The sequence below is a fragment of the Apium graveolens genome, chromosome 5, assembly GCF_009905375.1.
Source record: "Apium graveolens cultivar Ventura chromosome 5, ASM990537v1, whole genome shotgun sequence".
Classification (NCBI taxonomy): Eukaryota; Viridiplantae; Streptophyta; class Magnoliopsida; order Apiales; family Apiaceae; genus Apium; species Apium graveolens.
The window spans coordinates 56,446,879-56,470,322 of record NC_133651.1 but is presented as its reverse complement, the minus strand read 5'-3'; the positions used below and the strand labels follow the sequence as shown (position 1 = coordinate 56,470,322).

Here is a 23,444-nt window from a genome sequence, read left to right as displayed (position 1 = left end):
CAAGAACGAACCCTAACCCCCATTTTCTATTCCTAATTTTTTTTTTGTAATTTCTTAAATAAAATAAAATAAAATAAAACAAATCTGCTATTTATATATACAGAAATTTAATACCCCAAAATAAATTAAGGGTGTTTTTATCCCTAAATTACAATAATTAAGCCCCAAAATTATAATTACGGGGAATAATTTTAAAAACGATAAAATACAAAATTAATGTCAAAATTCTCCAAAAATTGCGAATAATTCGAAAATACAAAAATAAAGGGTATTTGAAATATGAATAATTTTATAAAAATAAAAACACGGATTTTTGTGGGGTTTGACGTCTCGGTGGGGTCCCGATCCGCTGATTTTTGAAAAACGGAAACAATCCCTAAATTACCAGAAAAACCCGAAAACACGTAAAATACATTCAAACGTGCATAAAATCAAATAAAACAGGTATATTAATAAAGACGCTAATAAATACGCATCCCGATTGCAGATAAGTTCATATAATTGCAATTTAAACATATTTTAATCAATCGAAAAAAATTTCTGGCCCGCACAGAAACACACATAACAGTTATAACATCTAATATCATGGCAATAATTACTCTAAATTTATAAAATACATAATATTTATTTATTTAACGCATAATATTCACATAATTTTCCCGGTTATTACATCCTTCCCCCCTTAACAGGATTCTGTCCTCAGAATCAGCTTAGGAAAACAAATGAGGATACTTGGATCACATTTCGCTTTCCAACTCCCAAGTCGACTCTTCAGCCTTGGGATTCCTCCACAAGACTCGCACTAAAGATACAGACTTATTCCTAAGTATTCTTTCTTTCTTATCTAGAATCTGCACCGGTTGCTCTACAAAAGACAAATCTGGCTGAATCTCGATTGGCTCATATTCTATCACATGATTGGAATCAGACAAATAACGCTTCAACATTGACACGTGGAACACGTTGTGAATATGCTGCATGTGAGGTGGTAATGCTAATTCGTACGCAACCTTTCCCACATGCCTCAAAATCTCAAATGGGCCAACATAACGCGGACTCAGCTTTCCTTTCTTTCCAAATCTTGATAAACCTTTCCAAGGTGAAACCTTCAGTAGCACTGCTTCACCAACTTCAAATTCCATATCCTTTTTGGCAGGATCAGCAAATTTGCGTTGATGATCTTGAGCTGCTACCAATCGTTTCCGAATAAGTTCTATTTTCTCTTTTATCTGCTGGATCAATTCTGGACCCAAAATCTTTCTTTCACCAACTTCTTCCCAACATATTGGAGATCTGCATCTTCTCCCATATAAATCTTCGTAAGGCGGCATCCCAATGCTGGCATGATAGCTGTTGTTGTAGGAGAATTCAACTAATGGCAGATGTTCGTCCCAACTTCCTTCAAAATCTAGTGCACATACCCTTAGCATATCCTCAATAGTCTGAATCGTCCTTTCACTTTATCCGTCTGTTTGCGGATGATACGCGGTACTCATGTTCAGCTTTGTTCCGAGACAATCTTGAAAACTTCTCCAAAATCTTGAATTAAATTGAGGATCTCTGTCTGAAACTATGGATACTGGAACTCCATGTCTTGTCACAATTTCTTTAAGATATAACCGTACCAATTTATCCATTGAGAATATTTCGATGGTAGGAAGAAAATGTGTTGACTTCGTCAATCTGTCGATAATAACCCAAATAGCATCATGATTTGCCCTGGTTCTCGGTAATCCAACTACAAAATCCATTGCTATATGCTCCCACTTCCATTTTGGAATGTCCTACGGCTGTATTAGTCCACTGGGCCTTTGATGTTCCGCTTTAACTCGCTGGCAAGTATAACACTTACTTACCCATTCTGCAATTTCCTTCTTCATGCTTGGCCACCAAAAGTTTTCTCTTAAATCTCGGTACATCTTCGTACTCCCGGGATGAATTGAATATCTAGAGTTGTGAGCGTCTCGAAGAATTTCATCTTTCAGCTCGGCTACGTTGGGTATCCATATTCTGGAAGAAAATCTTAATATTCCTTTATCATCCTTTTGACTCCCTATTTCTTCTCCTGTCAAATTGTTTCGTTCATGGCTCATAACTTCCTCCTGACATCTTCTTATCTTCTCTAATAATTCTGGTTGAAAAGATATTGCACACAATACCTCTGTAGACATACTTGGGATACTAATCTCTATTTCCAGCTTCTCAAATTCCCTGATTAATTCCTCGGATGAAGTTATCATGTTTAACCTCTCTTTTCGGCTCAGAGTGTCGGCCACCACATTTGCTCTGCCTGGATGATAGTTGATAGTACAATCGTAGTCCTTGATTAGTTCTAACCATCTTCTCTGCCTCATGTTCAATTCCTTCTGGGTGAAGATATACTTCAAACTTTTGTGGTCCGTGCAGATCTCGCACTTTTCCCCATAAAGATAGTGCCTCCAAATCTTCAATGCAAACACTATAGCTGCCAATTCAAGATCATGAGTTGGATACTTCTCTTCATGTGGTTTCAACTGTCTTGAAGCGTAGGTTATCACCTTGTCATGCTGCATCAAAATACATCCCAATCCTTTGTACGACGCGTCACTGTAGATCACAAAATTTCCTTGTTCATCTGGCAAGACTAGTACTGGAGAAGATACTGATCTATTCTTTAATTCATGGAAACTCTCCTCGCATTTCTCATCCCATTCGAACTTCTGGTTCTTCCTGGTGAGCTTTGTCAATGGCGTAGCTATCTTTGCGAAATCTTGCACGAATCTTCTGTAGTAACCTGCCAATCCCATGAAACTTCATATTTTTTTGGTGTCTTTGGCCTCTCCCAGTTGATTATAGATTCAATCTTTGCTGGATCCACTTCCACTCTTTTATTGCTAATCACGTGCCCCAGAAATCGTACTTCTTTTAACCAAAATTCACACTTGGAAAATTTTGCGTATAATTTCTCCTGTCGCAGTATCTCCAGAACTATCCTCAAATGCTCTGCATGCTCCTCTTCTGTTTTAGAATAGATCAAGATGTCGTCTATGAACACGATCACGAGTTTATCCAAATACTTCTTAAATACTCGATTCATCAGATCCATGAAAGCTGCTGGTGCGTTGGTTAATCCAAATGCCATTACTAGAAACTCATAATGCCCATATCTGGTTCTGAACGCGGTCTTCGGAATGTCTTCAGGCTTGATCTTCAGTTGATGATATCCGGATCTTAAATCAATTTTAGAAAACCATACAGCGCCTCTTAATTGGTCAAACAAATCATCGATCCTTGGTAATGGGTACTTGTTTTTAATGGTTAGCTTATTCAGTTCTCGATAGTCGATACACAACCGCATACTTTCGTCTTTCTTCTTAACAAACAACACTGGTGCGTCCCATGGGGATACACTGGGTCTTATAACTCCTTTCTCTAAAAGATCTTACAGCTGAGTTGCCAATTCTTTCATCTCCGTTGGTGTCATCCGATACAGAGCTTTAGAAACTGGTTCTGTTCCGGGTGCTAGATCAATCACAAATTCAATTTCTCTATCGGGAGGTAATCCTGGTAGATCGTCTGGAAAGACATCTGGAAACTTGTTGACAACTGGAATTGCTTCTAATGCTGGAACTGCTTTGCTGGTGTCTACCACATGGGCCAAATATGCTTCGCAATTCTGACACAATAACTTCTTTACTTGAGCGATCGTTAAGAACTTCTTCTCTTGCCTATTCCCTCAAAATATCACCTTCTTCTTACTACCCAATGTCTAAAGTCTTACTTTCCCATTCTTACAATCAATCTGAGCGTTATTTTCCGACAACCAATCCATTCCTAAAATAATCTCAAATTCTCTCAACTTAAAAGGTATCAAGTTGGCATAGAAATGATGTCTTCCTATCTCAATATCACACCTCGGGCACACTCGGTCGACAGAAACTTGATCCTTATTAGCTAATTCTATCATTAACGCTTGTTCTAACAACTTAACTTCACAATGCAGTTTATCGACAAAATCTTGAGAAATAAATGATCTTGTAGCTCCAGAATCAAATAGAACTTTAGCATCTACGGAGTTGACTGGAAGCGTACCTGCAACCACGTCTGAACTCTGAACAGCATCTTTCATAGTCATATTAAATGTCTGGGCCTTGGGCTGATTCTTTGCTGGTGCTCCCTCAATCCTTGGCACACCCTGAGAGGATGGTCCTGTAATCTGTGGTATATTTGTACCTTGAGCTTGTTCTTTACAATTGTTGGCGTAATAACCTGTCTTCCCGCACAGGAAACATGTAACTTCTGGCATCTGATTGCGGCACTCATACGCATGATGTCCCTTCATATTACACTTGTAGCACACAGAATTAGCTTTGCAAATCCCAGAATGTTTCCTGCCACAAAACTTGCAATCTGGCATTGGTGGACGATTCGGCCTCTGCTGATTGGAATTCTGAAAATGGTTGCCTTGTCCTCCATTTCCTGATTGTGGTCTCTTGAATCCCACATTCTTATTACTTTGAAACCCTGGCCTTTTGTTGAAACGGCCCTGAAAATTACTTTACTGTTGACCTCCTTTTGAGGTTTCTATCTTTCTTTTCTTCCCATCCTTTCCTTTCTGAAATATGTCACTCCTACTTTCGATCACCATTGCTTTCTGAACCACTGCCACATATGAAGTCAATTCAAACATGGCCACTCTATTCTGAATCCAAAACTTCAACCCCTGTTCAAACCTTCTGGCTTTCTTTTCATCCGTATCAACCTGATCTAGCACGAACCTTGCTAACTCAGTAAACTTAGCCCCATACTCAGCCACAGTAAGATCACCCTGAGTCAGGTTCAAGAATTTGATCTCCATTTGGTTATTCATATACCTTGGGAAATTCTTCTCCAGGAACAACTCTGTGAATCTCTCCCAAGTTATAAACTCACCTCCTTCCAATGCCCGCGTGGATTCCCGCCAATAGTTCTCCTCGCCCTTTAGAAAGTAGCTTACAAACTTGGTCTTCTGTGCAGTTCATGCTCCGACTAATTCAAAAGCTTTTCCATTTCCTTGAGCCATGCATTGGCTTCCACAGGATCAGCACTTCCCTTGAACTCAGGTGGCTTCACTGCTTGAAAGTCACTGCAGGTGGTGTTGCTGCTTGCTGCTACTGTTGCTGTTGCTGTTGTTGCTGCTGCGTAAGATGTAACATCTGTTGCTGCATCAGTCCCAACATCTGGATAATCGCTGGATCTGTACGGCTCTCGGTACTATCCTCTCCTGAATTATTCCTTCTCTTTGGTGCCATTATTCTGGTAAGAAATAAGCAACATATATAATAATCTGTCAAGCATTGTGTCAAATATATAGCCATTCCTTAATATATCAAAATTCGTAAACATTATCTCTTCTCAAAATATCATAAACTTGCTACCATATAAACACAAGTGACATGATTATCACATAATCCTGCTTATTATCTCGAGAATAATAACACAAAGAAAATTTACTCAGAGTTATCCAAACCTTTTAAATCCTTGCTTGAAATCTTAACTAAACCAACAAAATAGCAGGGCAATGACACAAGGCCTAAGGCTACACGCAAAACAGGAAACCTAAACAACTTAACTACCCCAACCAATTAACCTAAATTTAATCCTATAAGAGCTAAACTACACGCACCTATCTTATGTGATCTTCCGATGACTCATCTATGACAATCCTAAGCCTGTTTCAGTGACCATAACCTGTAGCTCTGATACCAACCTGTGGCGCCTTCCAAACCCGGGGTCTAGATTTGGGGGTCACTTGCCACTAAACTATAATAAAATAATCACAGCGGAATAATATAATAAATATGACCCCTTTACCTGCACTGGATCGATTATAGGTTATAGTATGAAACAGGCACTAATACAACTAACTGTTATTACAAACCATAAGTCTAATTAGTTTTACAACTTATTCAAAATTTATTACAAACCTTTATACTATTCAAGCGTCCCAAACTATCTACCTGGAAAACACACCAAACTATTTACAAGCGCTTGACCTCTAATCAAACTTGGAACTCAAGCCTGCTCCGGTTTAGCTGAAAGATTAGATTAATAAACAAGTATGAGCGAAAAGATGCTCAGCAAGTAATATAGAGTTTGTAAGTGAACAACAATAACAATATCTGAGTAAAATCAGAAGCTGATATAAACTTTAAAGTTTAAGCGACTGTTTAATAAAATACAATTACGCACTATGTTGTTCCTGATGATCAGTCATGAAACAACACCGGTATCCCGCAGCCATACCGTAAATATAGGTATCGATATCCCGCAGCCATACCGTACCTATTGAATATCCATGAAGAAGGCATACATTCGCCTAGAAAGATATTACACTTTCGTATAATAACTCACGTTGGACCGGTGCCTCGGTCTCTTGTGCTAACCAAGAATCAATTCACAAAACAATTTTGATTAAAGGAGTCGGATCAATGACATCCTTATCTATTCAACTCCCCATGTCACATGGTCTGGAGTTATCTCAACAACTGATGGCGAAATAACTAGAACAATTAGTTATTCGCTAATCTCAATTCAAAGTTTCACTGTATAGAGTATATATGGATAGTAAAGTTATTCACTATCTATCGAATCAAAAGATTGGTTCTAGCAGAATGATTGCTAAAATACGAGAATGTCAATAAATATAGGAATATTGATATTCAATATGCTATAAAAGTATTTATAAACAGTTCTTATATTTGAATATGTAAAACGATAAGCTATTCTGGATTTAGTATAGGGAAGAATACTTACCTGGTATGCTCAATAACTTTTCACTAAAACCCTGGCTTATAACTGCTGGCTATCAACTTCGTCTAGCACTTCACCACACTCTTTGCTACTCGATTTGAATCTTAATCGATGATATAGGTACTAAAAGATCGGCCCTGAGATGCTCGTTGATTTGGTATCAGTTTCGTCAACAAACGATCACTGCAAATGGATCAATTGATTGAATCTGTTCAAGAACGAACCCTAACCCCCATTTTCTATTCCTAATTTTTTTTTTTTGTAATTTCTTAAATAAAATAAAATAAAATAAAACAAATCTGCTATTTATATATACAGAAATTTAATACCCCAAAATAAATTAAGGGTGTTTTTATCCCTAAATTACAATAATTAAGCCCCAAAATTATAATTGCGGGGAATAATTTTAAAAACGATAAAATACAAAATTAATGTCAAAATTCTCCAAAAATTGCGAATAATTCAAAAATACAAAAATAAAGGGTATTTGAAATATGAATAATTTTATAAAAATAAAAACACGGATTTTTGTGGGGTTTGACGTCTCGGTGGGGTCCCGATCCGCTGATTTTTGAAAAACGGAAACGATCCCTAAATTATCAGAAAAACCCGAAAACACGTAAAATACATTCAAACGTGCATAAAATCAAATAAAACAGGTATATTAATAAAGACGCTAATAAATACGCGTCCCGATTGCAGATAAGTTCATATAATTGCAATTTAAACATATTTTAATCAATCAAAAAAAAAATTCTGGCCCGCACGGAAACACACATAACAGTTATAATATCTAATTTCATGGCAATAATTACTCTAAATTTATAAAACACATAATATTTATTTATTTAACACAAAATATTCACATAATTTTCCCGGTTATTATATTATATGTGGAGGTTTACGATTACCATTACGGCGGAGGATTACGACGACCAGGGTAGAGGAAGTGTGCGATGACTGCAACGACGATGGTATCACGACAATCGCTATAGTAGAAGATGACGACAAAGAACAAGTATTGATAAGGAACTTATGGAAGATGATCTCAAGTTAAGGGAGGAGTGAGGCAACCAATAAATGAAGGACGACCCGGGCTCCGGGAAAATGTCCCCGGACCCTTATAAGGCGCGCCCCGTGCTATATGGCCGCACGGGGTGACCGCTCTGCAATACTAGTGAGATGATAAGGAAGAATTAGTGAGGAGGTTGCTACCACAACTAAATTGGGAAGTGAACAAAGTATAAGAATCGTACAAGGAAAAGGAGTCCCCGGAGGGACTCTCCATGCTAAGGGCGCGCCCTAGGCATAGAGGAGCACTCCGGAAGGCTCCAACCCTTCACAGGGCATGCCTCGTGAAGGAAAAGGGCCCCCGGGAGCCCTTTATCCCTGAAAACATGTCGAAGACTTTGTTCTGTAGTCTTGCGGGTTATCCTCGTAGGGGAACAGTCGTAAACATCTAGTGTGTACTTTGGGAGCCCTGTTTCCGTATTTGGCGGGTTGTCATCGACGGGAGATTCTGGGGTTATCTCGCACTTTGCACTTTTATGCTTGGGATAACTTGTCATGTAGTCTGGTGGGTTATCCTCATCGGAGGCAAGGATGTGATTTGGCTTGTGGTAAGTCATGGCTATACCTGTATTTACGATCAACGGAAGTAGTGGTAGCGAATGGGGATATCCTTCGACCGGGGAGTTTCTTTGTCCGTGAAGTCTCGAAGTCGTGGACGAGCCTTGGGCCTTTGTGACTAGGACGCATATTTGGGGACTCCTAAAGCAAATCAATATTCGAGTTATAATAGGAAGTTGGTTCGACAACTCCTATTGGGCCACAGAATGAGAAGGCAAGTCGATGTAGGTTTCTTATTTCTAAGAACTACGTCTGGATTGATCCTCTATAAAAGGAGGTACGTAGGCACATGAGGGCACGTGTTTGAGAGCTCTGAGAAGGAAAATATAAACACTAGCAATCTCAGCCATTTTTTAAGCACAAATCAACGCACTCCAATGATTTCTCCGATCACGTACCACCGCAGCAGATCTTGATTTTGGCCGCGAACCTCAAATCTTTATTAACCAAATTCCTCCATTAAAAAATTGGCGCTAGAAGGAGGGGCTTGAGTCAAATCAAATCTTAGGAAAAAAAGATTTCTAACAATGGTGGAAACTCTCGCAACAACGGCTACAACTCTGATGGTGAACGCTACACGCAAAATCAGTATGAAGATGGATGCTTCAAGCAGCATGAAGAGGTAAACTTTAAGCAGCATGGAGATGGACGCTTCAAGCAGCATGGAGATGGACGCTTCAAGCAATATGAATATCAAGATCAATATGGAGATGGATGCTTCAAGCAACATGGAGATGAACACTTCGAGCAACATGAAGATCAAGATCAGCATAGAGATGGACGCTTCAAGTAACATGGAGATGGACGCTATGATCAAGATCAACATGGAGATGGACGCTTCAAGCAACATGAAGATGGAGATCAACATGAAGATGAAGATCAATATGAAGATGGAGATCAACGTGAAGGTGAACGTTATCAGCAGCATGAATATGAGGATGAAAGCTATAATATGCGTGAAACTCTGCTAGTTAGTGGAACACGACTAGTTAGTGGAACGCCGTCAGTACTCATCAGTAATACCAAAGTAATGGAGCAACTCTATCGCATGGGCAATACGCTAAATTGATTTGGAGAAAAACTAAGCTCCATTGAAAAAAGCGAGAAGAAGGATGAACGTTATTTTCACAAACATCACTCCCAGAGAGCCTCTGCTAAAGGAAAATCCAAGGAAAATTATGAAGAGAAAAATAAGGAAGGTGGGATACATAACACCCCGTCGCTTGCAATACACTGAGGAAGTTTCGATTGTAGAAATCCCTGATGATGAACAACGGCTCCGACCAGAGCCAAATCAAGAACGGAGGATAATCCCACATGCACATCATTCAGGTCGTACTCATAACGAGATCCGTCGCAATGACTTGGAGATTGAAAAGCAACGAAGGAGATTATCTCGTTTGAAGATAAGTCTCGGCACCCAATTAAGTGACAAAGATCTAAAGAATTTAATTTTGGAAATGCAAAAGAATGATCAACATGAGATAAGAGCTCATAAACGAACCAATACAAGGGAGGAAAGGCCTTGCAACAACAGATACCCTTCCTCGGAAAGAATCAAAAAAAGTTTTGAACGTAGGAGGAAGGAAAAAGAACCTGAAGATGATGATCGCATGAGCAACAGCTGGAGAAGTAGAAGTGATGCTCAAGGACTCACATATCGGCAATAATAGAAGATTAGAGATCTACGCATCCCAGATGGTGAAAAGAGACAACAAGGAGAATATCAATGGTCGGCAAATCGATAAAAGATCAATACTCATAATGACGCGTGACCTCCACCACAAGTTGTTGCGTCAACACAACCATAAAGAATCATGCCTCGACGATAAGTTGTTGCGCCAATGTAACCACAAGGAGTCGCACTCCAACCATAAGTTATTGCGCCACCAAAATGGCAAGGTGCGATACAAGCCCAAGCTCAAGTGGCAACAACACCTATGATCTGACCGCAAGCCAATATCCAGAACAAACCCGAAGTCGGAAACGTCAATGTGGATGATTTAAGGAAGCTTTTCTCGCACTTGGAAGGAGAAAAAGTCATGGCATCCGCGCAAAATACATCTCTATTTACTTCAGTGGTTAGGGAAGCACCCTTACTTATATGGTATAAGAGTACTACCCATGACTTACGCTTTCACGGAAATTCTGAACCGGTGGAGTTTTTGGGAAGGTTTAATATTGAGATGGATGTGTATCAAGTACAAGATTTAGAGAGACGCAGGCTCTTGGTGGCAACATTCAGGAAAGTGCTAAACATTGGTTCCAAAAGTTGGGACCGGAAGTAATTTCTTCATGGGAACAAATGAAGGTGATATTCCCCACTCAGTTTTAATCTGCGATGAAGTATACACCACCAGTGACAGCCTTCGCGAATGTAAGATAAAGAGAAGGGGAGGCCTTGCAAGCTTATTTCAAGTGATTCAATGCTGAGGCATCAAGAGTAAGAGGCACCACGGATGAAACATTAAAAATTTCTTGATTGCTGGTCTGCGCATATGAACAGATTTCTGGAAACACGTTCAAGGAAGAAGTCCTAACACCCTCGGAGAATTCTACAAACAAGTGGAGTCTTTCAAGTTTGTTGAAGAATCACTAATAGACAACAAGAAAGCGGGGTCTCGAGGAGCCACAAAAGTGAAGAATGGGAAAAGAAAAGATAGGTCTCCTAGACCAAATTATCGAAGGGAGCGAAAAGTACATCAAGTCGAAGGAAGGGATTTAAGTCCCTCGAGTAACTATGAAAAAGACTCTATCACTTATACTCCTTTGGCGGCATCCATAGAATACATCTATGAGGTTAATAAGGGAAAATGCATCTTTCGGAGACCAGCTCCCTTAATTGCATGGCAAACCAAGGACAAGAAGAGGTTCTGTGAATACCATGAATCTGTAAGACATGACACTCATAAGTGTCAACACTTGACGGATGAGATAGAAGAACTCATTAAGGAAGGAAATCTTGGAAAGTGGATTGTCAAAAAAGTAATGACGTGTCGTGGCGACCTCCCGGTCAACCGAGAAGGTTTAGGGCACGCCCGGGAAAGGGAAGAGAAGGAAAAATCTGACGATGTCAAGTTTGTCAAGTTAGGAAGTATTCACGCTATCTTTGGAGAACCTCATTGTGTAGGATATACGAATGGAGTGATGAATCGGTATACTAGGGAAAAAAGAGGACCTATACTCACTGACGTTAATCGTCTCGAGGAAAGACCTCCCAAAATGTTTCGGGGAGAGACAAGAGACATCACTTTTACGGAGGATGACACCAAATGGGTTCACCATCCTCATAATGATGCTTTAGTGGTGAAGGTCTGCATTGGAGCAATGAACGTCTATCGCGTATTTATCGATAACAGATGCTCAGTCAATATTCTTTACCATGATTCTTATAAAAAGATGGGATTTCTCGAGAAGGATATGGAATGTGAAAACATATACATTTATGGCTTAGACGGAGAAGCTGTAAAAGTAAAAGGGACAGTGAGACTCCCTATCACTATTGGGGAAAATCTTCTCTCCACAATACAGATTATCCAGGATCATGAGTCATCTCATAATACTCTTCTCGGACGACCATTACTTAAGGACATGCGAGTTATCACCTCCATTCATCACTTATCAATAAAGTTTTCAACACCTAATAGCGTAGGATGCGTCTGAGGATGTCAAGCGAATTTGAGAGAATATTATAACAAGTCTATAAGGAAATTCCGCAAGAGGAGTTCTAACCAGAGTGAGAGGATTAACATGTTATCCTCTCTTGACAAGTCAGATGAGGAAATACGAAAGCGGAAGACATGAAAGTTGAAGATGAAGTAGAAGAAGAAGTAACTTTGATCGTAAAAAATGAAGTGTCGAAAAATCTTTCAAAAATAGATGAACAAAGGAAGGTTGAAGATGAAGAGAAAGAACTACAAAATGAATAGATGAAAGAAGAGTTTGATCCCAGCTTGTGTATGCCATTTGGATTGAACAACGCTAGAGCTATGAACGAAAAATGGGGATTCCTCATATAAGGCACGGGTTCGGCCCCTTACTCGCATATATATATATATATATATATAAAGTTGATTTAAGTAGGCCTTAGCCTGAATAGTAGACTAGCAACAATAAAATTTCTCGTAGCCTAGGGGGTAGTGCATGTACTATCACACTTAATGTTAGTCGTAAAATGTTTACTATCATTTATTTTATTCACCAACCGACAATAGCGTCACTAGAACGCATTATTAGTAAAATTTTGAAGTTTTCTATTTCTAAGTTTTTATCTTGAAGATATGGAGAACAATTGTTATTATTAAGATAAGTTTGAGTTATGTTAATCGTTGACGAAAAAGATTATTTCCAACCTAGCAAGAAGATATGAAGAAGACGCAAAGTTCCCTGACAGAGTCCTACACTCCATAGAGCACGCCCTATGAAGAATTCCTACAAGGGTACAATTGTTTGCATTAAGTTATTAGAGCCACAAGTTCATTTATCATTCTGATTTTCAAGAGCATCAAGAATGGCTCCCGGACATGCCAGAAGAAGCAAGACCCCCAGAGGGAGTCATATTCCCCTTAGTGCGCGCCCATGGGAGGACTCCTCCAAGCGAAGAAATTTTGGAGTTAGTCCATTACAATTAATTATCCTTTGATCATTCTTTTTGCAAGATGAAAATATTCTAAGTCAAGGACAAAGAGATAACATGCAACAAGATACACATTATGAAGTCCAAGTATGAAAGTGTGATAAAGGAATAAGTACGTACAAACTATAGGGATTTTACAGAGGCCTACACCTTAAATAAAGTCATAGAAGTAGTCACAAAGTAGCAAAAGGCATATGATAGATAATATAAGATGTAAAGGGCCTAATAGGTGCACCTCCATAGAAACGGAAGACCTAGAAGGCACACCCCTACTCTCGGGGGTGGACAAGAGATAGTCAGTATAAGGAGAAGTCGTGGGGTAAGGAACATCACTCGCAAGAATAACACCATATGTAGGACCAACACTAACTGGAGAAGCACCAACATCGGTCATATCAGCCACGACTCATACCATGCCTATTGCTGCGACGGGCGTACCCGAAGCCTGAACATGATGGTGATTGAATCCTAAGGCAACCAACCTGTCAACAATGGCATGTGCATTATCCCTCTTGAAGTCATCAACATAAGACAATGTCTCTGCATCAAAGAAGCTGAAGTCATAAGCGGGATCGTTGGCCAAAAAAGTAGTAAGAAGTATGGAGAAGCCCTGCTCAATCCCTTGGTTGTGAATCTGGCTCCTTTTCTCCGGCCAACCATGGAGCTGATCCTCTCGAAGCTCATCCACCTGAGTCTGAAACTGACACTTCTCAGCAAGTGTCGAATCCAAATTATTGTGCAAGTCGGTGATGATCTCTCTCTGCTGCCTCAGCTCCTTTACCTGTCTAAAAATCATAACATTTTTCTCCTCAGAAACCGTATTTAACTTCTCCTCCGCAACGGTAGCGCTAGCAAGTAAGCTCCTACGCTCCGTCTCAAGGCTCTCCAGATGAGCCCTACCCCTCGGAGCCTCAGAAGCATCCTCCAAAGAAAGAAATAATAACTGTGTGGCGGATCTAACTATGGCACTGTCTTTGTCAGCTGGTACTAAGTCCCTCCAAGAAGTTATCTCGTCATCTCCAAGGAATGGAGTGACTAAAGGACCCAAGTGAGACTCCACTTGGGAAAGAGAAGAAGAAGCCTTCACCTTCTTCGAATTACCAACTCTCGAATCAGCTCTGACATGCTTCAGCGATGGGACTACAAGCGCATAAATGATCTCCGTGAGAGGTGGACTAGGGCTCGCCCCACACCTAGAAGGAATCTTAATAATGTTCCCCTCAGGAATTGTAGGAACTGCTCTGTCCGAAGTCAAGTCTAAAACACCTCAGTATCTTATGAGCCATACCTGAAAGTTAAACATGAAACATCATAGTACGATGTACATAGATGAACCATGGCATATAGGAAGATGCAAAAAGATGAGGACACGTGCATAAAAGACGTAAAGGGAGAAAGTACAGAGATACATGTGCAAGTAAAGGAGTGCATGCAAGAAGTGATATCCAAGATGTGAAAAAAATGCTAAGGAAAAAATTGAGAACTACTACCACAACAGCTTAGGGCGCGCCCCGAAGGTATATTACCTAGGGAAGGGGGCGCGAGGAACATACCAGGAAGAAGAGGAATGCTCATCGTAGTCTCCACATCACCTCTCTTCCTATACTCGAAACCTACGTCAGGGTGGAACACTCCAATCATCCTCAAGTTATCCTCTATAACGAGAGCTTTAACGTCAAAATCTTCATTGGGGAGATGAAGTATTGTATGAGCTCTCTCCGCAACTGCACCTTTTAACCTCATCACATTTGTATCACCTAGTTGAAGGAGCAAAGAATGGCGTCACGAAATAAGGAAAGGTGCAAGAATATGAATATAATAAACGCGTAAAGCGTAATATAAAAAGACTCACAAGCGCAAACTCTCTCAACATCATACAAGTAGAAGAAGGTGTCCTTAGCCCTTTTGTCATTGCTCTTCCTCCTTCTTTCGGAGAATCCTGTCAAGCCATGGCATGAACGGATAACAAAGTAGTAAAAATCCTTAACACCTCGGCGGAGACTATAGAAGTAAGCAACCTCCCTCACGGCAGGAGCACCAAAGTCATGACGAGCATACAACACAAATAAAGCCAATACCAACTTCCAACTATTGGAAGATAACTGAAGATGATCTATGTCATACCACTCCAAGATAGAGCAGAAGAAAGTATGAAGTGTGCCCCAATACCAAGCTCAAACAAACTCAAGGAAGTGACATACCAACACAAGCCCATCTATCATAAATCTTTCGAAGACTATCCATATGCTTCAGAGTAAGCCTCTCCGCCCGATCACTCATCCAATCCAAGTACAGCTCACACTCCCTTACCTCCGGGTGAAGATAAGGTATAGAATATTCAGTTAAGTGGCATTTATATCCACTTATAAAGCTTCGTACATCTTCGAATTGGTATTTTGTACTTGAGTTGTTTGTGTTTTTGTTATGTTTCGTAGTATTTTTGCATTTCAGGGATAGTTGAAGGAAGACAAAATTTGTGTTAGGAAGGAGCCCCGGATGTTCTCTCGTTGATCGCCATCAAAAATCAGCAAATAAAACTAAAGCAAGAATTTTTTTCCAGAAGGTCAGCGCGCCCGCGCCGAGTCGAATTCTGTGATTCCTGATTTGATTAGAATACTGATCTGCTGGACTTCTGGATTGATTGGGCTGCTATACAAAGACAACTTAAAGATGTTTTTCATAACAGAGACTAAGGAGAAGACGGTGTGTAGAGGATATAGTTTATTCTTGTGATTCTTTGTTTAAGTTGTAATCTTGGATGCTAGTTTTCTTGTTTGTCGAACCTATTACTCTTGATTACGTACTTTGATTATTATTTAGTTTATAAAGACTTAGTTTATTATACCATGCTTTCATCAAAACCCACGGTGATGATGAGTTCGGTTATGAACTAATCGTTATCGTGGGGTTCTAGCGGATTTACTTATGGATTTCAATAGTTAATTTATTTTGATATCTTCGTATGTGGTGATTGTATGATATCCTAGTATTGGTTTTGCTTATTCATCTTATGAGCGTCGCGAACTTATAAGATAGCGTGTTAATCTCTATTGAAGTGATAGTGAATTTAGGGGTTTAGAAATTGCCCTGCTAGCATTGGTTCATGTATTTGTTATGCATGATTTGTTGGTAATTTTAACCATCTTATTTGCCCTATGTAATCATGATAGATAACTTGTGTATTAAACCTTTATGTTGTCAAATTCTGTAGACATATAAGGTCTCAACATACTTGGTGTCTATTCAGCTTCTATCTCTTTTTTGGATGTCTGGTAGTAGGGTATTCGTGCAACGAAAGTTGGCGTCTACTAGTTTCGTGTTATCAGATTAGTTGCCATCATCATTGCATGCTAAGGTTAAGAACAATTACTTTGAATGAAGTAGTAATGAAGTTTGAATCCCATGTTTGTCTCATATAAGTAATTCAACCTTTTAATCTCTTAGTTATTGCATGTTAGTTAATATCTTAGTTAAACAATCTCAACTTGTTATTCGTCTTAGCATTGAATAATAACCATACCATCATTGCATAAGTACACATTCTTAAATTAACCCAAACCAGTCTTTGTGGGAACGAACTAGAAAGAATTCTATATTACTATATTACTTGCGAGCGCGTTTACTTGCGTGAATATTAGCGTATTTTTTCGTCCTAACAAGTTTTTGGCGCCGCTGCCGGGGACTCGGTGTTAATTTTTAGTTTATGTGCTTGTCATCAGTGGTCGTTAAAGTTCACTGACTCGGATATTTTACTTGTTTGATTGTTGCTTTTTCAGGAACTCTAGAGAGCGTGTATGCTAACGCGTTCTTGATCTCGCAAGTGAACACTGGATAAGGCAGAGGAAGTAGTTGAAGAAGTTTTTGTTGAGGAAAAATTTGAAGAAGAAGCTCTTATCGAAATGGGAGAACCAGTTGCGAATCCAAAGGCCTTGATGGATTACTCTCAGCCGAAGATCAATGATATTCAGTATAGCATCATTAGGCCAACCATCGCGGATAACACCTTTGAAATCAATTCGAGCACGATTCAGATGATACAAAATTCTGTTCAGTTTGGGGGTTCTCCTATAGAAGATCCCAACATGAACATCAGAGATTTCATCGAGATCTGCGACACTTTCAAGTTCAATGGAGTTTCTGAAGATGCTATAAAGTTGAGGCTTTTCAAAGTCTCTCTGAGGGATAAAGCTAAGTGTTGGTTGCATTCTCTACCACCCGGTTCTATCACCAAATGGGAGGATCTTGCTCAAAAGTTTCTAACTAAATTATTCCCTATGGCGAAAACAGCTGTGATCAGAAATTCACTTACTCAATTTGCGCAGCAAACTGGAGAATCTTTGTGTGAGGCTTGGGATCGCTAAAAGGAGATGTTTAGGAAGTGTCCTCATCATGGGATGCCTGACTGGATGATCATTAACTACTTTTATAATGGGTTCAGTGTAACTTCTAGACCCATGCTTGATGTAGCATCAGAAGGAGCCTTATGGGCTTTGAAGCTTATGAGTTGATTGAACATATGGCTGCTAATGAATACTAGAACCCAACTCAGAGAATGCCTCAAGGCAAGGTAGCAAGAATTCTGGAAGTGGATATAGTTACTGCTATAGCTGTAATATCCGGGATATCGCGTGTAATTATTTTATCAATAAATTATTTTTATGTAGTTATTATGTGAATTTTGGTGAATTATCTGCTGATTGATAATAATATTTAGATGTATATATGTGCTAAAATGTGAGTGTGTTAATTTTATTATGTCCAGAATAAAATATAGATAATTAAGGAATTTTCTGGTAATTTTTGGAATATTATATGATTATATATTGATTTATGAATATATTAATTATTTTCTGAATAATTATAAAATTATTTTATAAAGCCGGGAATCGCCCCACCTCAACGGTTTTTACATTTTTACAACCCGAAACTCTTCCGAAAACTCCTTCCTAACCTAATATGATCGTTCCGGACATTTTTCATGTTTTGACTTTTTCAATCCGGATTACGGTTTGACCCGTACGCGGCCCGGCGCGAGATTTTTCATACGATAATCATTTCGGTGAATCAATAAAACCCGTATTTTTGAAAGACGGGATAATATTAAGGTGTTTTATAAAAAGCTCGGTTGGGATAATTATCCAATACAGGTATTAAATTGGATCATTTTTGCAGTTACTTAGTGGCTAAATAACTAATTTAACGATCCAGAATGAACCAATATTCCGTAAATATAAATAGCATATTTCTTATTTCATTTTATTCGTTTATTCATTTGCAACCAGTACGAATACAGTAAATACAGAGAAAAACCCTAGAAACCGATACGTTCCTGAAAATCAAACGCACGAACGAGGACGTTACCGAACTCCGATTCAAGCGTACAATATATCAAAACGAAGCTCTCGAAATATAGAATCATAATCAATAATCAAGTCAAACCCAGAAACATCAGGTAATCTTCTGTCTAATTGTTTTAATTCGAATTTATTATGGATTAAATTATGAATTTTTGTTCTTAATATTTTTGATATGATTTGATGATTCCATCGTGTAGATAATATTTTTCTTGCCAATTTGGTATATTACATGTCAAAAACTGAGTTCAATAACATATAGAAATTGATGATTGATTTTCGGATATGAAAATTAGGGTTTATATTCAAGAACAATTTCAATCGAAATTGGGAACTCTCGATTTATTGATTCTAGGTAAAAACTAAGACCACCAGTGAATAGACCGTTTAAAAATGATTCGTTTCATGTATGTAAGTTCGATGTTGGCTTCCTGGATTGAATCGCCGGAAAAGTTTGAAAACCCGGCCGGTTTTAATGGCGTTTCACCGGAAAACACAGGCCCGGGGTTATAAATAAGAACATAGTGCAGCCCAGTGTTTCTGGGAAGTTCAGGAATTTGTTGGTATAACGAACTGAAGCCAACGATGATTGAATCGGCCTGAATTATTCTCGCCGGATTATTTTCCGGCCGGCTGTTCTTCAGGAATTAGGCGACCCGTTCGGGTCGGTTTCGATCCGGGATATAACCCGGTTTCGATCCTTATTTCCCCTAAATCAAAACTTAAAAACTGTTTTTGATTTATTTTATTTTACAAATTATTTTAAATTTTGTTTTAATTCGAAAATTCATTTTAAAAATTCTAAAAATCTATATTTAATTCTGAAAAATTATTTTTAATTCAAAAATAAATCTTAATTATTTAATTAATTAATTTTAGTTGATAATTAATTATTTAATTAGTCAATTAATTTAAATATTAATTGATTAATTAATTTAATTAGTTATTAATTAATTTTAATTGATTATTTAATTGGATTTAATTATTTAAAATTGATTTAAAAATTTCAAAAAATAGTTTAGAGCTTTTTAATATTATTTTAAATTATTTTGAAGGCCCGATAATTATTATAAAATTATTTTAAGACCAGATTCGGGTGTTCGAACCCTATTATTTAATTGTAAAATGATTCGGAGTCCCGTTTAAATTCCGAAAAATGTTCAAAAATTCGTAATAAATACCTGGAACATCATTTTAACCCCGAATCCTCTTTGAATAATTATTTTAATTAAATATCTTACGTGCTACGTGTTATATGTGATCTGATTGATGCATAATATGATTGTACATGTATTGCTTGACTGTTTTATTCATAACTCTCAATCCGTACGTCGGATTTGGGTGAAATGAAGGGCAATTAGAAGCTAGTAACGAATAGAATGTGATGAGACGTAGTATTGATAAGTACATGTGATATTTAATAGAGGAAGCGAGGCGTAGATAAGGAAAACAGGTAGTAAGTGAGTGGGAGTCAATTGATAAGTGCTAGTAAGGTGAAAGCGAATCGATAAGGCAGGTGTTTCTTTTCCGCTTGATTATATTGCAAGTACTTCTGAACCTTTTTCAAGATATGTTGCAAATATTTTCAAATTGTTACATAACATGTCACTATTATTCAAAATAACTCATGTATTGTATTGCAAGTGCTTTAAACTATTTAACCTTGAACCATGATTCTTCTTGATCTTGAGCCATAAGCCTTGTTCTTCACAAACCATTGATTGTTGAATTCCCAGACACGATCCAAACACATACGATACTACTCCACAAAGACATATCTACCACATACCAATTCTGATATTGAGTTTCTTAACATACTAACCCTTATTCCTTGTTTAACAGAAGACCAATTCTTGGAACCCTTGAACCCTTGGTCTTCTACTTTCTGATTCTTTGCTTGATTGAAAGCCAATCATTTTGAATTCCTTGTTATACCAACATCGTATTTTGAATAACCCTATGCTTCAAGATAAATGTTGTTTATGATTTAGCTTATTGATTTACATTGGTTATCATATTGAATTGTTTTAGAATTGAATGGTTTTATAAATGTGGACCAGATTCGTGGTCAGACCAGATTCGTGGTCATAATAGGCCAATGCGTGCCTTGGATCCAGTATATAGAGCAAAGCTGGGAGCCTTGCTCGGGGTTAGTGCGTGACTGATCAGCAGCCTAACCTTGGTTTTAAAATGAAAAGTAAATATCCAATTCTAATCATTTCTTATTCGGAAACTTGATTTCTCTGAATCACCTCAATTGCTGCTACTATTACTTGCTGAGCTAGTAAGCTCACTCTTACAAAAAAAATTATATTTTCAACAGTTGAAGAAGAAAGTGTGGGTAACGAGGATTCCCTATCTAGTGTGCGAGCTGGGGTTTCCGGTTAAATTGGATCAAGCTAGCAGAAGCTTTATAGTGTAGGTGGGTTATGCAAGATTGTAACAACGACATTCTTAGCCATTGTAAGTTGAACTAGTTGGGATTTGGTACGATGTAATAAAAGATAAGGTTGTGGCTTGTTTTCATACTTTAACCTGTTGCGATCCGTGGTTGTGTACAGAAGGGTCAAATGCATATAATACTTTATATACATGTTTAAATATTGTGGTGTGTTGTGAGCCCCAAACTTCTGACCCGGGTTTGGAGGGCGTCACAGTTAGGCATCAAAGCCATGGTTTAAAGTCACCGCCACAGACCTAGATTATCGGGAATGGGTAGAGGGTTAAGATTAGTATTAGGTAATAAAGAAATAGAACGTCAAGAAGTTGAGTATGACTAAATAGTAGGCTTTAGTATGATTCGTGCCGAGATTCGAGATTCTTATTTAGCAACGTGATTTGCGGATAGCAGTGATGGCAGATTCCTTTATTTCGATATCATTTGATTACTCGGAGCTTTTTGTCGGAAGACCGTCATCTGATCCACGTCTTGCTCTTCCGCCAGTGTCAACCATAATACCTGTTGCGACGGATGCACCAATACGAACTATTCTACCTCTAAGTATGAGATTACCTATTCGAGGACCTCCACCTGTTGAATCCGACTCTATTGATATTCGGCTGCGGGTGCGTCTTAAGATTTTGTTGATTCCATTATAAATCAGATTATCTCTTTCCCTACTTGTGAATTTTTCTATCTAAACATTGTTTCTCTTCTCAATGATTCTATTGGACGATTGGGGCAAACAATGCATATGTGTTGACTATTTATCTATGTGACAAAAGGGTCTGGTGGGACGCCACTAAATTATGTGTTATGAACTATGCGGTACTAAGACTGGCTATCTTATGTACTTGTATGGTTGCTCTCAGTCATACCTACATCTTCTTCACTATTCCTTCTCATTCGGTTTCCTTGATTTTGAAATTTTATTTGGTATTCTATGACAATGAATTTCTTCAGTAATCTCTAGTATGAGGTTTTCTTCTGGAACGAGAAGCCCTGTTGGCATGAATCCGGGGATTTCAACACATTATCAGGACTATAGATGTCGACAGAATTGCAAAGGAACTTTGGAATGAGATACAGGTGACCCGGGGAGTACTTGAAACTAGATGGCGGAGATGATGTGACAACTGATATGTGTATAACAATGTGGGATATATAAAAATCAGATTTTTGGTGGGAATATAAATAAAGAAGACTTGTTGACTAATGGATAGACATGTTGCACCTTTGCCTTCAATAAATGTTCCGCGGTTGCACCACCAAACTTTGATATACACCAGTACCTTTCCTTTTTAGTATGGTCATCTACTTTACTATACCTGTTTTATCTTACTGCACCAGATATGAACTTTTGTGATAACATGTACCATTTCCCTTAACTGTTTACATTCTGTAAAGAAGCATGCAATTTACTTAGTTCAATGATTGAAAATGTTTTCAAAAAGAAGATATTTCTGTTTACAAAAAAAAATCTTTTCAGAAAAAGGGATTTGATTTAAAGGCTAAATAAGTTGTTTGATTCTTTACAGAAAATGTCTACCAGAAGAAATACCCGTTCTACCAACCAGAATGAAGAAAACAACAACAACAATAACAACAACACCCAAGATAGCAACAACCAGAATGCCAACCCAGGTCCCGTAGACCCAACTGTGGCCCAAATTCTTCAGATCTTGGCCCAACAGACAGTCCATCTGACTCAACAGCAGCAGAGGCAGACTAACCATCAGGTAACCTTTAAGACCTTTCAGGCAGTGAATCCACCAGAGTTTAAGGGTTCTGTAGATCCGATTGAGGCAAGGGTCTGGTTGAAGGAGATTGAGAAGGCATTTGCCTTGGTCAAGGTGAAAGAGGAGCAAAAGACTGAATTCGCAAGTTACTATTTGAAGAATGAAGCCACCTACTGGTGGAAAACTGTTAAAGTGTTGGAAGGTATTGATGATGTTACGTGGGAGAGATTCAAGGAATTGTTTCTCGAGAAGTATTTTCCTCAATTTGTCCAGGACCAAATGGAATTAAAATTTCTGGAGTTAAAGCAAGGGAGTATGTCAGTGACAGATTACGAAAGCAAGTTTGAGGAGGTATCCAGGTTGAATTGGAATAGACTAGCAGAGGATGTTTGGCTTGGTGGTGTTTATAGTTTATAATAAAGTTGAAACTTCCAATATAAGATAAATAAACTGGGTTTGGTACGTGTGTGTAATAAATAAGATTGTGGTTTGTGGACATACTTTAAACTGCATCGATCCATGGATTATGGTAAAAAGGGTCATTGCATACCTATATATTTTATTATTCATAAACAGGTTTAAATATAGTGTGTATATATTGTGGACCCCCAGACTTCTGACCCGGGTTTGGAGGGCGCTACAGAAGCACCTAAGGACAGCTTTAGAAATTTTGAGAAGGAAGAAGTTATATGCAAAGTTTTTGAAGTGTGAATTCTGCTTACAAGAAGTTCAATTCTTAGGGCACGTAGTGAGTTATGAAGGAATCAAAGTGGACCCAGTGAAGATCGAAGCTATTACGAATTGGGAAAGGCCAAAAACACCAACGGAAGTGAGAAGTTTCTTGGGATTAGCAGGATATTATCAAAGATTTGTTC

At 38.4% G+C, this 23,444-nt stretch overlaps 1 protein-coding gene and 1 non-coding gene across 2 annotated transcripts; one reads left to right on the top strand and one right to left on the bottom strand.

Moving 5' to 3' along the window:
• Positions 1-10,098: 10,098 nt before the first annotated feature.
• On the top strand, positions 10,099-12,063 carry LOC141660086 (uncharacterized). The gene is made up of 2 exons (XM_074467049.1): positions 10,099-10,246; positions 10,907-12,063. Exons 1-2 carry the CDS (start codon positions 10,099-10,101, stop codon positions 12,061-12,063), a joined length of 1,305 nt encoding a protein of 434 aa, XP_074323150.1.
• A 5,262-nt stretch (positions 12,064-17,325) lies between these two features.
• Positions 17,326-17,432, bottom strand: LOC141662396 (small nucleolar RNA R71). Its single transcript, XR_012550515.1, has one exon. It is a non-coding gene; the product is annotated as a small nucleolar RNA R71 (small nucleolar RNA).
• Positions 17,433-23,444: the final 6,012 nt, after the last annotated feature.

What these genes read in the sequence shown, in the direction of transcription:
- LOC141660086 (XM_074467049.1), top strand. Translation starts at nt 10,099, where the DNA reads ATGGTGAAAAGAGACAACAAGGAGAATATCAATGGTCGGCAAATCGAT. An exon ending in CGATAAGTTGTTGCGCCAAT is followed by an intron (nt 10,247 to 10,906) that starts GTAACCACAAGG and finishes GCATATGAACAG; the next exon opens with ATTTCTGGAAACACGTTCAA.